This window comes from Talpa europaea (assembly GCF_964194135.1).
Source record: "Talpa europaea genome assembly, chromosome: X".
Taxonomy (NCBI): domain Eukaryota; kingdom Metazoa; phylum Chordata; class Mammalia; order Eulipotyphla; family Talpidae; genus Talpa; species Talpa europaea.
The window spans coordinates 50,208,890-50,226,619 of NC_140081.1; the positions used below are offsets into that span (position 1 = coordinate 50,208,890).

Here is a 17,730-nt window from a genome sequence, read left to right on the forward strand (position 1 = left end):
TTTACACTATTAGGGATCAATGCACTAATTAATCATTAAAATATTCTCAGATATTCAGATTCTCACTACCTTGCTTTCTCCTTTTTCTCCAACTTATTATAGTCTATATATCAGAATTCATGCTCTTTCTCTGCTACTTTACATTGTGACTTGAGATGAGCTATTGCTAGAACACAGATTCTTATGCAGTTCCTCAAGTAATAACTAGTAGCTCTGCCCACAACTGTCTTTTGCTTTTCAGTTTCTGTTTGGACAACCCTCATCATGATTTTTCAGTAACTGTACAGGAGTTGTGGAGACGAGATAGGAACTGGAGTCCACTGGTACGAAATTAAAAAAACAAAACACCAGTATTTCATTATAATGTTGCCTGACCCTTACAAATACACAAGCTGAAAATCTGCCTTCAACTCTTTTAGAAATAGACAGTATATTATTGATATCTTCAAGTAGAAGTGAAAGTAGGATTTTAAAAAATTTCATTGTAATTACTTGAATCACAGTTTGAAAGGCAAAAGTACTATCAATATCTGTTTCATTTGGTGCTGGCAATGAAGCCAGTGAAGGAGGTAAAAAAGCCAGTATTAGAACTCAGTTCTCCTAATTCCAGCCCAGTACTTGTCATACAAAGTGCAAGTAAGATTCCCATTTCATTTCAGTCATATGTGAAGATAAATCAATCTTTCTGTCCTGCAGGAATGTTACAACTCTCCTTTAAACTGGGAATTAGAAAGCATTTCCTAACAATGAGGGAGTGTTTTTTTTAGACCATTTCCTCCTTAGGAAACTAAGGATTTAGAATTAGTTTCAAGATTTTTCAAATCTATTATTGGTGATAAGTGTTTTTTTTTAATTGGCTACAGAATTATATTGCAAAGAAGAGTCAAAAGGTTAAGTTCTTGAAGACCTGAACATGATTTTCATATATGATGGAATCTTTAAACAACAGCCTCCTAAACCTCAGAAAATTTAACATGGAAACTTGATTTTGGTGTTTTCTCTGCTGGTTACTTCCGTATTAGTTACTTCAAAATAGAAAAAAATGTAAGGTAAATGATGTCACAGATAGGAGTAGGTATCTGTTTTTTCTGGGTGAGACATTTTGGCATTTTAAAACTTACTCTCCAGTATTTGATGAAATAGCTGAAGACAGTTGTAGCAATGTACAGGCAGTAGAGAACAGAATAAGCTAAGAACTGAAGGAAGAATTTGTAGTTGGAAAATCCAATGCAGTTATTAACCCTATAAGAAAAAAGAAAAGTTAACTTGAAATCAGGACCCTTTGATGGAGAATACGCTGATACATAAGTGAACTAAGCATTTATGCCTGATATTCTTGCTGCTTCATTTTATGTTACATATCTATTCAACAGAAATAGAAGTCCCTTGCTATGAGCAGACTGGAAATACAAGTTCATGTTTCACTTGTTTTGCCTTTCATTTTGAGCACAGAGACACCTGGCCTACCTAATAGTTCTGGACTGGTTCCTGACACACCCAAGCAGAACTGGATTTTGAACAATGAAAACCTACTATAATCTCAGCAGCTACATTTAGTATAGTGACATGTTCTCTTTGTAGTTAGATGGTTTCAGACAGGTTCTCTAGATAAGACATAAAAATATGGAGATATGTTGAATTAACAATCTTGAGTATTTCAAATGTCAAGACAGCTAAAAACAACTGAATTTTGTAATGTCAAAGAGAACTATATATTTGTGCTCTATTTCATCACTACACCCAATTACTAAAGCTAATGGACAGAATATCAATAGCTTGTGAACCTGACCTTCACTACCATAACTTTGGTAATATATTTATTCTTGTTTAAAATGCATACTTCTCCTGCTGCTCAACCCCATCTATAAAATCCAGTGAATTATGGTAGCACAAGCAGGCAAGTTACAACTATACTTAGGAAGGGAGACATACTGAGTAACTTTGACCCTTTTAGAGGAGAAAAATGAATCAAAGGTACATACCAAGGGCAGTGATGGTCCATTTTTAATACACACCTACAAAAGGAATGAAATACAGTGTGGTTAGTGGGACCATAAAAATGGAGAAGTAACCTATTATTTGTGAATGCAACAGCTCACCAGCATTTTTAAATGGTGCCAATATAATTATTCCTATAGGGTTCCATGATAGCTACTCCAAAACTAATATGTCCTCAAGTTATTCCTAGACAGAGCCAATCACAACACTTGCTCATAGCAAGTTATATGCCTAGAAGTTCACCTATGATATTGATACATAGGAATAAAAGGTCCAAGATATCTCTACTCAGTTTGTTTAATATTCAGTTTGATAGGATCTCCCCGGTGGCACAGCGGGTTGAGCACCGCAGCCTCTGCAGCACTGGTTCGATTCCTGGCCAGGCAGGGAGATTCCCACATGGTGCAGCAGACCTCTCCTCTCTCGCCCGCTGCTCCCCTCAGCAGTGTATTTTGGTCCTTCTGCCTGTTCTGCTCCCTGCTCTGTCTCTAGTGAATCCTGTCACCCTCCCACACTTCTGACTGTACCCCAGTTCTTGTATAAACAAATAAATCTTTAAAAATTCAGTTTAATAAAAGAACAGAAGGGGGGCCTCTCTGGTGACACAGTGCTATCATGCTATCAGTAGCCACTGTGGCGCCAGTTTGAACCCAGGCCAGGGAGATACCCACATGGCGCAGCAGTCCTTTCCTGTCTCGCCCACTGCTCCTCTCAGCAGTGTATTTCAGTCCGTCTGCCTGTTCTGTCCCCACTCTGTCTCTGGTGAATGCTCTCACCCCTGCCCCCCGCACCTCTGGCATACATCCCAGCTCTTGTATGCATAAATAAATAAATCTTTTTTAAAAAAAAGTACAGAAGAAAACATATAGATATACCCTGTGTTTGAGTGGAGGGTAAGAGAAATATGATGTAATTAGCACTCAAGAAAAAAAAAGACATGAAGACTATGTTTATTAACATAAAAATGGGATTTTACAAAGCAGGAACAATTTGAGTAACAAAACTGACTGTTATTGAACTTTATATAACTCAAAAGATAAAAGTGATGGTGCATTGAGTGAACTGGTGAATAAAACTATGGGGACTACCCTTTGGGGGCGGGAAGCAAACATTGTTTAAAAATGAACAATATATATATATTTATATATATATATAAATTAAAAAAATTAAAAAAAGAAATAAGAGCAAATTTGGAAAAAAAAAGATAAAAGTGAACATCCAAACCTCTATACTGACATAAATAAATGAGGGGAAAGAAACAAATATCCCACGCAGAATTCCCAAAACTGCCCTCAAGGAGGGGGTGCAAAACTCTTCATTTCTTCAGTGTGAATTGTACAAAGTGATGTCCTTCCAAAGAGTACAGTGTGAAAGGGAGGGGGTGGGGAAGAGTAATGTCACAGGACAGACATTGAACAACTACTACCTTAGCCAGGTGATCAAGATTAAAATCACAGTGATGAGTCATGTTTACAGTATGTACCCTTGATAGGGTGAGAATGGTATTTTACCTCTCTGGTCTTTCTCCTCAAAACAGATTACCCATCCAAGTAAAATAATAAGAAAAATATCAGAAAACTCCCAACTGTGGGACGTTCCACAAAATACCTGATCATTAATCCTAAAAACTAGTAAGAATATAAAAAAAAGCACATTTTGAGAAACTATTACAACTGAGAGGAACCTAAGAAGACATGTCATCTAAATGTATTGCGGTATCTTGAATGGGATCCTGAAACATAAAAGAACATAGGAAAAAGTAAAGAAGTTCAGTTAAAAATAATGCATCAATATTGGTTCATTAATTGTAACAGAAGTAACATAATAATGTATAATGTTTAATAGTAGGGGAACTGGGTGTGAGACATAAAAGAACTATCTTCACAGTAATTCTATAAATCTAAAACAGTCCTAAAATGTTTATTTTAAATATATTTATTTCCTAATCCAGTCAAAAAATGGGCAGAAGAGCTAAAAAGAAACTTCTCTGAAGAGGAAATACAAATGGCCAGCAGGCATATGAAAAAATGTTCAACATCACTTGCAATCAGGGAAATGCAAATCAAAACTACAATGAGATACCATCTCACACCAGTGAGAATGGCACATATTAAAAAAACTAGCAACAACAAATGTTGGTGAGGGTGTGGAGAGAAAGGAACTCTCCTGCACTGCTGGTGGGAGTGCAAACTGGTCCAACCACTATGGAAAGCTGTGTGGAGATTCCTCAACCTACTAAAGATAGAGATTCTATATGATCCAATAATTCCACTCCTAGGTATTTACCCAAAGGACACAGAAACATTAATTCCAAAGAGCACCTGCACCCCTATGTTTATAGCAGCACTATTTACAATAGCTAAGCTATGGAAACAACCCAAATGCCCAAAAATAGATGACTGAATAAAGAAGATGTGGTACATATACACAATGGAGTATTACTCAGCCTTCAAAAAAGATAAACACATGCAATTTGCAGCAACATGGATGGAGCTGGAAGGGATCATGCTCAGCGAAATAAGCCAGAAATAAAAAGAAAAATACCAGATGGTCTCACTCATAACAGGAATCTAGAAAACCTAAATAAGGGACCAGGAAAAAGAATAACTATAAGAAAGAAAAAAATCAAAATCAAACAACTATGAACTAGAGACACACTTTGGGGGGGGGCGCGGAAAGGAGGGATTGGGGTCAAAATCAGGGGGTTGTAATTGTATGGGGAATATAAAAATAAAAATAAATAAATAAATATATTTATTTATTTCCTATTTTTAGAATAGTTTAATTCATCCCTGTGAGGGTTTTGGCATATTTTGGCTCATTTTGATCAAAGGGAAATGCTCTTATCTAGGCCTGGTTACATGTTAGGTTATATGTTACATGTCAGTCAATTTGTTGTCTAGGCAATTATCAAGTAGTCAAACTCAACCCGGGGAAAATATGGCTGTCACTTACATGGCACAGACAGAGCAGTGATGGCAGCGATCTGGCTTGATCAAATGGCATCGGTCACAGAATCGTACAGCTATAGGGAAAATAGGATGGTTAGTACCAGTTAGAGCTTAATATGGTAACATCTATCTTATTAGCCTATCTGAATGGTTTTGTTATAAGTCCTAACCACATGAGCCTCCCTGGTTGCGCAAGGGGTTAAGTCTTAGCACTATGAAGCTATCCGCAGCGGCTGCAGCACTAGTTTGATCCCCAGCCAGGGAGGTGACCCACATGGCGCTGCAGACCTTTCCTGTCTTGCCGGCGACTCCCCTCAGCAGTGTATTTCTGCCTATTCTGCTGCTCCCCACTCTGTCTCTGGTGAATCCTCTCACCCTACCCTGAACCTCTGGCCTACACCCCAGCTCTTGCGTGCATAAATAAATAAATCTTTAAAAAAAAACCCTAACAAATAAATCTTAAAAAAAAAAGCCCTGACCATCACTATATTAATACCCTAACAAAAATAGCAGTAAGTCCTTAATACCATCTAATACCCAGGCCAAATTAAAATAACCCAATTGTCATATGCATCTTAATAAAACTTGTTGGATAAATTAATGAACATGTTAGTCTAAATGTCTAACAGAATATTTCCAAGAGCCTCGAAACCGGATCTTCCTTATTAGAAATGTTAGGATGACTTGTCAAATGAGCCTTGGTTTTCAAATTTTAAAAGAAGGATGGGGCCTTCCCAGTGGCACAGGCAGTTGAGCGCCGCGCTGTGAAGGTGTCCGCAGCCTCTGCAGTGCGCTTCGATCCCTGGCTAGCCAGGGAGAAACCCACATGGCACAGCAGACCTCTTCTGCCTCGCCCACTGCTCCCCTCAGCAGTGTCTTCGGTCCATCTACCTGTTTTGCTCCCCACTCCATCACTGGTGATTCCTCTCACCCTCCCGTGCCTCTGACTGTACCCTGGTTCTTGTATAAATAACTAAATCTTTAAGAAAAAAAGCCAGTCTATTTAAAACAAATTTAAGAAAATAAAAGAAGGATGATAGGAACAGCTAGTACTCTTCTAATCATACAGATGAAAACTAAGAGTAAAACTCCATTGTGGACATTTACCCAAGGAAAATAAAGACATCTCTCTGCACCAATACTTGTACAAGAATAATCATGGTGAATTCACTCAAATGGCTAAGAACTGAAAACAACCCAAATGTGCTTCAACTGGTAAATGAATAAACTGATATATTGCACACAATGATATAATACTCAGCAATAAAAGGAATGAAATACATAACAATTTGTGTGGTTTTGTATGTAAATTTTGCCCACAAAGAATGACAAAATAAATAGGTGGATGCATACTGATATCTGCTACTTACTTTGAAATATGTCAAAAAAAAATAAGATGGCCTGATAGATGATGAAGAGAGGGATATATGTGGTTAGATATGTGAAAAAGCAACTGAGTAAAGTGTTAAGTGGTAGAACCCAGTGGTGGGGATACAGATATTTATTATGAAATTCTTCCATCTGTGTGTATATTTAAAAAAAATTGATAATAAAATGTTGGGGGAAACTCCACATTGTTCTTCAGAAGAGAGAAATAAATGGACTAGCCTAAAAATATGTATGAGTTAGTCTTTCTGAGATGCTTGCTGATCTGCCCTTCCAGCTGACTTTGGATGAACTGACCTCCATTCCCAGTTCTTGTGTAAACTGGTAGCTTCTTGGCCATATCAATGAGCATCTGCTTCTGAACTTCAGGTCTCTCTTCATTTTCATAACGCTCCTTATCTGTATAGGACAAATGGAACTGGAGGCAGAATGAGAAACAAGATTTATTTTCCAAGGTTTACAGAAAAGATTAAAAACAACAGTAACTATTTAGATGAAAACACTTGTTATCTACTCTTGAAGTCCAGGAACAAATTCAGCTTATAGTTTTCTCTGGATAATTATCTCAATTATCTAGTTTTTTTTATCTCAATCTTGATAACTCTGAGATAGGTAGTGCTGTTTTATAAATAAAGTAAAACTTGAGAGATTAAATACCTTGTTCAAGGTTATACTCACTCAACAAATAAGTAGCAAAACCAAGTCCCATTCACCTGATGGATGCCCTTTCCACTCCGTTATACCATAATATGATGTATAACAGGATCCTGTTGATGACTAACTATGTTAGTTATTAAGTTGTATTTTTTTCTATGTGACACTCTTGGAGAAGGTAAATGAGACTGCTTGTGACATTTCTGCATATAGTAATCTTGCAAATGAATAGAAATTTGGGTGTTCTCACTATTTCAGAAATTTTTAGCCTGGTATGGGAGCTTGTTGCCATGTTTATACCACACTTTTGCTAGTTTGCAGAAGACAAAACAACAATTTTTCAAAGTGACACAGACCTGAAAGCTTTCTTCTCTTTGTGCCAAACAATAGGAAGAGGTAAAAAAGAGAAGGTTCTCTGGCCAGATTTCCTCAGTTTACACCTCACTTTTACATCTAAATTAGGTAAAAAATAACTTGGGAAAATAAGACATTCTCAAATGTCTTGAAATAGACATTCAAATGTTTTGAAATGTGAAATAGAATAATACTATTTCACAAGATTGGTATAAAAGTACTTGATAAGAATAATTAAGTCTCCTTACAATCCAATTTCTTAAATAATGTACAAATACTTAATGCTGCCAATCTTTTAAATTTTAACTATTAGTGTGAATATCTTATTGTGATTTTAATTTTTAGTAATGATATTGACAGAGCACTTTTCCATGAATTTATTGCCACTTGGGTATCTTCCTGTGAAATGTCAATTCAGCTTTTTCTTCACTAGAAAAATAATAGGGTTATTCTTTTTTGTAGTATTGATTTATAGGAATTCTTTCTATATTTTGTATAGTAACCCTTTTTTGAATATTTTCTATCAGTCTATGGCTTTCTTTTTCAATTCCTTTAAGTGCACTTTGATGGAAGAAAATTTTGGATAGAATATAGATTTATATAACTACTTTAGAAAAGCGGTTGGCATTATCCACTTAATCAAATATATGCCTGTCCTATGATTCATTATAGAAAGAAATAATGACTCAAATACCCTTTAATTGGTAAATGAATAAAACAACTGTGATAAAAGGGAGTAACTAATAGTAAAAGGGAATGAATAAATGAAACATGCATCAATATGAGTGACTCTAGAAAATACTATACGGAGAGAAAGGTGTACACAAACAAGTACATACTATGATTACTTTTCTGGGAGACTAAAAACTAGGCACAATTAATCTATGGTGATAGAAGTCAAATTAGTGGTTACTGTGACAGGAGGTTGATTGGAAGGGGCATGAAGGAGATTTGTGAGGTGTTAGAAATGTTAAAAATTTTAACCTAGGGCCTCCCCTGGTGGCGCAGCGGTTGAGCGCTGGGCTACGAGGCTGCCCGTAGCCTCTGCAGCACCGGTTCGTTCCCCGGCCGCCGGTGAGGGTCCTACACACACACAAAAAATTTAACCTAGATGGTGATTTTATGGGTGCATATATAGGTGGAAATTAAAAATTGACTCTTTATAACTTAATTATTGGAGTATGTATACTTTATACATCAATAAAATGGTAAAATAACAAGCAAATTAAATGAATCTAGCTTTAAAAATTAGAAATGTATAAAAATAAGCATTATTTTAAAGACTATACCTAGTGGTGTATTGTATCATGTCATTCTCAAGTTAAGTGAGAATTATGTACCTTCTGGGGATATGTGGAAATATAGAGGCATGCTTGGCTATTACAATAAATACGGTGTGTTATAAACATTTCACGGGTGGGGGATGAGGGTGCTAAGAATTCTGTGAGAAACAGGAGAGGTATACACAACCAAGAATTTTCCCAAAAAAAAAAAAAGTATAAATGACATGAAATAGTAATTACATGATATAATTTTAATATAAAAACACCTGAAAAGCACACTAGACCAAATGGAGGATCAAATTAGTCACCATGAAGGACAAGGACCCAGGTGTAGGAGAGGTATGAAAAAAAAGTGACCAAACACTTTGAGAAATATATGACTGCAACAAGAAGGCAACATAAGGATAAGTATCCCAAAAGTGGAAGAGAGAAAAAGTGGCAGAGAATTTATTTAAAGAAAGATCAGAGGAAAAATTCCCAAACCTAAGAAAGAAATTAAACATGACCATGAAGCTAAAAGAAAAATAGGTTATCTAAATATAATGAGACCTACACCAAGACATGTTTTTGTGAAACTACCAAGAGATGAAGAAAAATAAATGATATTGAAAATTACTAGGGAAAAAAGCAGGTAATATATAAAGTTATTCCCACAGGCTTAAATCAGACTTTCTTGAAGAAACCCTAAGGCTAAAGAGAGAATAGTAAGAAAAACTTAGAGATTAAAAATTGTTTGCAAAATATTTACAGATAAAAGTTGCTGGCAAAGAATACTAACTACATACTTCATGTAAAAGGGAGAAATAAAGTCTTTCCCAGAAAAAAAGGTGAAGCAGACGTTCTAGACCTCCCCTATGAGAAATGTTAAATGAAGTTCAACATTTGAAGAGGAGAAAATTCACAAAAAAACTGAACAAGGAAATAGAACCCAAAAACCAAAGGCAAAATGAGAGTAGCCAGTCCTCATGTATTAATAGTTCTACTAAATGTAAATAGACTGAACTCACCAATCAAAAGGCACAGAATAGTTGGTTGGATTAGGAAACAAAACCTGACTTTCTGCTGTCTCCAGGAGACACTTTGGAACTCCAAAGATAAAAGATCAAAGTAAATGCTTGGAATAAAACCCTATAAGCAAATGGGACGCCAAAGAAGTCAGGGAAACCACACCTACATCAGATAAAATAGACATCCAGGTAAAAAAGGTAATGAGACAGAGACAGACATTATATAATGATTACACACACACACACACACACACACACATACACATGCACAAATAAATCCTCAACAAAAGCTTAGCAAATCAAATCCATACATTCTAACCAAATGAAGTTTATTCCAGGGATGGAAGAACGGTTCAAAAATCTGAAAGTCTATTAATATAATTCATCATATCCACAAAAGGAAAGATAATGACTATAATCATATCAATAAATACAGAGAAAGCATCTGATGAGAAAGCATTTGATTCAAGAATGATTTATCACAAAAACCCTTAAAAAATGGGAATAGATAAAACATAGCTTAACATAATACATGCCACATTCCCAGAGCTAACATGATACACAGTGGCAAAAGTATTTCCTCTAAGTTCTGGCACAAGACAAAGATGTCCACTTTCACACAACTACTGGACATAGTAATAGAAGTACTAGCTAGAGCAAGTAGGCATGAGAAAAATATAAAAGGAATCCAAATTGGGAAAGAAGTAAAACTATCATTATGTGCAAATAATAATACACATAGAAATATAATAATATTAATATTAATAATAATAATATATGCATAGAAAACTGTAAGGATGCCAGTAAAAAATTGAAATAATAAACCAGTAAAGTGACAGGTAACAACCTCAATTTATAAAAATAAGTTGTGCTCCTATATGGAAAGAGTAATGAAGAGAAAAAACATCAATAAAGCAACCCCATTTACAATTACATCAAAAAGAAAAAAATAACTAGGAGGAAACTTTACAAAGGATGCGAAGGAGTTACTCAATGAAAACTATAAGGCACTGTGAAAATAAATAAAAGACACAAAGAAATTGAAACAAATTATCTGCTCATGGATTGGAAGAATTAACATTGTTAAAATGGCCCTCTTACCCAAAGCAATATACAAATTCAATGTAATTCCTATTATAGTTTCAAAGTCATTCTTCAAAGAAGTAGAACAAAAACTACTGAAATTCGTATGGAACCACAAAATATCCTATAATAGCCAAAGCACTCCTGACAAAAAATAATGGTGGCATACCACACTCTCATACTTTAAACAATACTACAAAGTCATAGTAAACAAAACAGCATGGTACTAGAATAAAAATACACACAGATAAATGGAATAGAATTGAGAGTCCAGAAATAAACCCACACTTATATGGATATTCAAATATGACAAAGGAGCCAAGAGTACGCATTGGACAAAGGAACGTCACTTCAGAAATGGGGTTGGGGGCCTTCCTGGTGGCACAAGGGGTTAAGATGCAACCTATGAAGCTATCCACAGCCATGCAGAATGAGTTCGACCCCCAGGCAGGGAGCTAACCCACATGACACTGCAGACCTCTCCTGACTCACCCAATGCTCCCCTCAGCAGTGTATTTCTGTAGATCTGTCTGTTCTGCTCCCCATTCTGTCTCTGGTGAATCCTCTCACCCCCCACACCTCTGGCCTGTGCCCCAGTTCTTGTATGCATAAATAAATATTAAAAAAAGAAATGGGTTTGGGAAAAATGGACAATCACATGAATAAAAAAAGAACCTAGGCCACTCTCTCACACCATATATAAAAATTAATACAAAGCAGTTTGAAGATTCATATGTTAAGACCTAAAACTACAAAATACATAGAAGAAAACTGGTAAGACACTCTACAAATTTAGCTTTAGTGATGTTTTTGTCCATTTGTCTATAATATCGAGAAAGAAAAGAATATAAATAAATGGATTACATTAAACTAAAGAGCTTGTGCACAGAAAAAGAAACTATCACTAAAACAATAAGACACACTGGACCTCCCCGGTGGCGCAGCGGTTGAGCGCTGGGTTGTGAAGCTGCCTGCAGCCTCTGCAGTGCCGGTTCGATACCCGGCTGCTCCCCGGCCACCAGAGGAGGATCCCACATGGCACGCAGACCTCTCCTGCCGCCCGCTGCTCCCCTCAGCAGTGTACTTCAGTCCTTCTGCCTGCTCTGCTCCCCGCTCTGGCTCTGGTGAATTCTCTCACCCTCCCGAGCTTCTGACTGTACCCAGTGCTTGTATAAACAAAACAAACAAACAAACAAACAAACAAATAAATAAATAAACATGCCTCTATAAAAAAAAGAAAGAAAAAAAAACTTAAAAAAAAAACAATAAGACACACTAATAAATGAGAGAAGATATTTGCACATTTAACATCTGAACTGGGGGCTGGTACTCAAGATCTACAAAGAACTCACACAAGTCAACCAAAAGAAAGCAAATAACCCCGTCAAATGTAGACAAAAGTTTTAAACAGACATGTCTCCAAAGACATACAGATGATCAACAAGCACATGAAAAAATTCTCATCATTTATCATTAGGGAAATGCAAATAAAAGCACAATGAAATACCATCTTATACATGTGAGAATGGCTCATATGAAAAGGAATAGAATCAACAAATGTTGGTGATGATGTAGAGGGAAAGGAATGCTTATACACTGGGGGAATGTAGATTCATCCAGCCCGTGTGAAAAACAGCTTCTGGAGGTTCTTCGAAATATTAAAAATAGATCTATCACATGATCCAGCAATTCTAATACTAAGTTCCTGCCTAAAGAATACAAAAGCGGTAATTCAAAGGGTTATATGCACTCCTAGGTTTATTGCAAGAGTTTAACTATAGCCAAGTTATTGAAACAACCTAAAATTCCAAGGATAGATGAGTAGATTAAGAAGATGTGGTCTATATACATGAGATACTACTACTCAGCTGTTAGAAAAGAAGACAACATGGATAGAATTGAAGGGGATATTTAAGCAAAGTAAGTCAGAAGGATATAAACAAATACTGGATGTGACAATATGGATAGAACTGGAGGGGATATTTAAGCAAAATAAGTCAGAAGGATATAAACAAATACTGGATGATTTCATTTATATGTGGAATCTAGTGAAACAAAACAAAAGGTCAGAAAGAACCAAACCAGCAACAATTCCTAGAAGTGTGACTATAAAATCGAGGCTACCAAAGGGGGAAAGGGAACAAAGAGAGCTGGGTATGGGCGGATCTGTATGAATGGACAATGGTGGAGAACTATGAATACCTTGGTGGTGGGTGTGGTGTCGTAACATACATCTGAAGAATTATGATACTATCTAAACTTCTGAGTCATATACAGTTGTGTAAACCAATTTTACCTCAATAAAAAATTAAAATTAACAAAACACCTGGTTATTTTGTTTTCTTACAATTACACTAACTCAAAAATATAAATTTTGAACAATTTTGATACTTTTTAATTTTGACAAATAAATGTAGCACCTTGGGGTGACCCTTTAATTTTTGAGACAACATTGGGATACATAGCTTTCTTATGGGACATACCACACCTGATTGAAGGGCAGAAGTAGAGTTGTTATTGCTTGTATATGATGAAATCTTATCGTTTGTGAAAATGAGGTCATGCTTGGATGCCCTATTTCTGGCACTTAAGTCTTTTTGACTATTAGAATGCAACGAGTAAGTAAATGCATTTTGGGTGGGAGAAACTTGTGATAGACTGGGATATATATTATACTGGAGAAAGTAATATCATGGCTATCAAATAGGGCCAAAAGACTCACCTTTTCTTTTTACCCATTAAAATTGATGAATAAGTATTAAAAATTTGTAGTGCATCTAAGTCCCTTCCTCATTTCACTTTCTTTAGGCTGATAAAGTTCCCAAACACTAACCTTTTCTACTGGCTTATATGCTTTATATAATGTGAAGGGGACAATAATTTTTACTGAGCTAAAGCATAGCATAAAATTCTACTTTACAGTGTACATTTTATGTTCAACATCACTTGTAAGCAGGGAAATGCAAATCAAAACCACAATGAGATACCACCTTAACCAGTGAGAATGGCACATATAAAAAAAAACTAGCAACAAACAAATGTTGGTGAGGATGTGGTGAAAAAAGAACTCTCTTACACTGCTGGTGGGAGTGCAAACTGGTCCAACCACTATGGAAAGTTGTATGGAGGTTTCTTAGTCTAAAAAATATGGAGCTACCATATGAGCCAGCAATTCCACTACAAGGGATCTACCCAAAGGACACAAAAACATTAATTCAAAAGAACACCTGTACCCCTATGTTTATTGCAGCACTATTTATAATAGGTAAGACTTGGAAATAACCCAAATGCCTAAAAATAGATGACTGGATCAAGAAGATGTGGTATATATACACAATGGAATAGTACTCAACAATCAAAAAAGATAAACTCATGCCATTCGCAGCAATATGGATGGAGCTGGAATTATACTCAGTGAAATAAGCCAGAAAAGAAAAAGGAAAATATGGAAAAATATGGACCGTTTCACTTATAGGAGGAATGTAGGGGAGCCAAATAAGGGACCAGGGAAAGAACTAAAATAAATTGAAAAACAAAAAGGCAACTATAAATCAGAGACATTCTGTAGGGGATGGGGAGGGAGAGGAAGAGGGATCAAAACAGGGGAGGGAAGAGCACAAGGGACTACGGTGATGATGCACGGGTGAACTGGTGGTGGAAATTTTATGGGGACTACATCTGCGAGGAGAAAGCACACATTCTACAAAAAGGAAGAATGATGTAAAAAATATATATAATAAAAAATACATAAAGTGTACATTTTGTCATATACAATTTTGTGGCATTTAGCATAACAATGATGCTGAGCAATCATCGCCAAAACATTCCATAATGTTTTCATCTCCCCTTAAGAAAAATCCATTTACATTAAGCAGTCATTCCCTGTTCTCCCCATTCTGTTTCTATGTCATTTTTTGATTGTTGTTACAGATATACCTGTGAAACGGAGGTGCCATTTTCCTCTCTCTCTTTCATGTAGCTACCTGGAACTATAAGTTCCAGTATACCATGAACCTGTCTCCCTGAGTGGAGAGAGCTACTGGGAGCTAGGGATAGAGCTGAATACCAGGTGGACGTATATAACATGGAACAGATGCAGGGTTGGGCTTCTCTCGCTTTGACTTGCACCTAGAGACTTGAGGAGACATATAGAGGAGAGACGTAGAAACATATGGAAGAGGTACTTGGAAGAGACATATGGGGAGGGTGCTCCTCCTCCATGGCAGAGACAATTGCAGCCATTATCTTGATTTCATGTTGGATTATACGGCACATTTTGATTCTCTTTTGGTCTCAGCTCTTTAGGACCTGCCTAAGCCATTTCTTGTGGTTCCCCTCCAGAAGGTACCTTAGACTTCTCTTGAACTTTCAGGTCTTGTATTTATGCATACAAGAGCTGGATGTAGTCCAGAGGTGGGGGGGAATGAGAGGATTCACCAGAGACAATGGGGAGCAGAATAGGTGGATTTACTGAAATACACTGGTGAGGGGAGCAGTGGGTGAGACAGGAGAGGTCTGCAGTGGCATGTGGGTTAGCTCCCTGGCCGGGGATTGAACTCGTGCTGCAGTGGCTGCGAATAGCTTCATGGTGCTGAGACTTAACCCCTTGTGCCACCAGGAAGGCCCGCACATAAATTCTATTGATAATCTCACAATAAGTATGCTTCTTCTGTCTTCTTTTTTCTATACTACATGGCTGAATGCCTTTTAGAGCACCCCTTAACAGTCTGCAGACTGCCCCTCAGTCAGCTGTTTTTCTGTTATGAATTTTTCACATAAATGAAATCAAACAGTATGTGGTATTTTTCAATTAGCACGTTTTCAAGGTTCATTGATGTTCTGCTATCAGCAATATATTCTCTTTCATGGCAGAAAAATATTCCATTGTGCAGACAGAACATACTTGGTTTATTCATTCATCCACTGATGGATATCTGGATCCTTTTCTCTTTTGGCTAAAGTGTTGGAATAGTGTTTTATGATCAACTGTATATAATTGTTTGTATACCTCTTACTCAGTTTTCTCCTAACTACCTCCCTCTTTCCTTTCTCTTTTTCTCTTTCTCTCTCTAAATCTAGCTAAAGGTATGGCAATTTTGTTGATCTTTTGAAAGTCCCACTTTTGGTTTATTGATTATGTCTACTATATTCTGTTCCCTATTTTGGTGTCTGCTTTAATCATCATTATTTAATTCTGCTTTGTTTAGATTGTTCTTTATTTTTTGATTCTTTATAAAGTACTATTTATTTGAAATATTTCTCCTTTTGTTATGTGTTTACAGCTATAAATTTTCCTCCGAGCACTGCTTTGTTGTATCTCACAACTTTTAGTATGTAGTTTTTCATTTCTGTTCATCTGAACTTATTTTCTAGTTTGCTTTCTCCTGATTTCTTATTTGATTCACTGGTTGTTTAACCATGTGTTGCTTAATTTCCACATGTTTTTTAATTTATAGATTTTCTTCAGTTATTGATTTCTAGTTTCATTCCACTGAAGTCAAATTAGATATTTTGTATGATTCCAGATGTTTAAATTTATTGAGACTTATTTTGTAGTGTAACATATGGTCTATACTAGAGCATGTTCTGTGTGCATATGAGAAAATGTATATTCTGCTGTTTTTATGGAGTGTTTAATACATGTAGGTTACATCTAATTGGTTTACATTTTTGTTCAAATGCCCTGTTTTCTTATTGAGTTTCTAAGTGTTTCAACACTCTATTGTAGAAAATAGGGTGTTGAAATCAATTATTATTGTAGAAATCTGTATTTTCTTATTCTATTCTATTACTGTTAATTTGACTTTTAAAAATATATTTCACATATAAGTGAGATCATGCAATATTTGCCTTTCTATGTCTGGCTTAGGCTTTTTTCACTTAGCATAATGCCTGACAGGACACCCATTGCAAATGGGTGATGCAAATGGCAGAATTTCTTTACTTTTCAAGGCTGAATAATATTCTATTATGGTATATACTATATGTTCTTTATCTATTCATCTGCTTATGGACACTTACGCTGTTCCCATATCTTTACAACTATAAATACTGCTGCAATGAACATAGAAGTACATACAGATACCTCTCTGAGATAGATTTCATTTCCTTTGGATACATACCCAAAAGTACGATTGTTAGACTGTAGGTTAATTTTTAGAGGAAACTCCATTCTGTTTTCCACCATGGCTGAACAATTTACATTCCCACCATTAGTGCACAAGGGTTCCCTTTTTGTCCATGTCTTCATCAAATCACTAATAATTGCTGTTTTGACTTTCTGATAAGTCATCCTGACATTTGAGGTGGTATCTTATTATGGTTTTGATTTACAATTCCTTGACGATTAGTGATATTAAGCACCTTCTCACAGACCTACTGGTTACTTTCTTCTCTCAAAAAATTTCTATTTGGGTCCTTTGCCCATTTTTTAATGGGTAATTCTTTATCCAATATTGAGTTGCATGAGTTCCATATATATTTTGGATATTAATGCCCTATCAGAGATAAAGTTTGCAAGTATTTTCTACCACTCCATAGGCTGCCTTTTCATTTTGCTGATTGCTAATTTCTTTTTTTTTAAAGGCTTGAGTTTTATTTCTTTTAAAGATTTATTTATTTTTATACAAGAGCTGAGGTACAGGCCAGAGGTGCAGGAGGGTGAGAAGACTCACCAGAGACAGAACTGGGAACAGAACAGTCAGACTGATGAAATACACTGCCGAGGGGAGCAGTGGGCGAGACAGGAGAGGTCTGCTGTGCCAGGTGGGTTTCTTCCTGGCTGGCCGGGATTGAACCCGCTCTGCAGAGGCTGCGGACAGCTCCACAGCGCTGTGCTCATTCCACTGCACCAATGGGGAGGCCCGCTGATTGTTAATTTCTTCCTTTCTAATTCGGATGCCTTTTATTTCTTATTCTTTCCTATGTGTTCTTGTTAGGACTTCAATATTAGGTTGAACAGAAGTGGTAAGAATGAATACATCCTTGTCTCATTCCTGATCTTACAGGAAAAGC

General features: G+C 36.3%; 1 protein-coding gene across 2 annotated transcripts in view; it reads right to left on the reverse strand.

Moving 5' to 3' along the window:
* ZDHHC15 (zDHHC palmitoyltransferase 15) overlaps positions 1-17,730 on the reverse strand; it is a gene marked incomplete at both ends in the record, with an annotated part of 101,142 nt that overhangs the window by 28,109 nt on the left and 55,303 nt on the right. For both annotated transcript variants that reach the window (XM_084259246.1, XM_084259245.1), the window contains 4 exons: positions 1,122-1,242; positions 1,983-2,015; positions 4,954-5,023; positions 6,633-6,753. In XM_084259246.1, the coding sequence (XP_084115372.1) occupies positions 1,122-1,242; positions 1,983-2,015; positions 4,954-5,023; positions 6,633-6,753 (345 nt within the window). The remainder of the gene's footprint in view (positions 1-1,121; positions 1,243-1,982; positions 2,016-4,953; positions 5,024-6,632; positions 6,754-17,730) is intronic.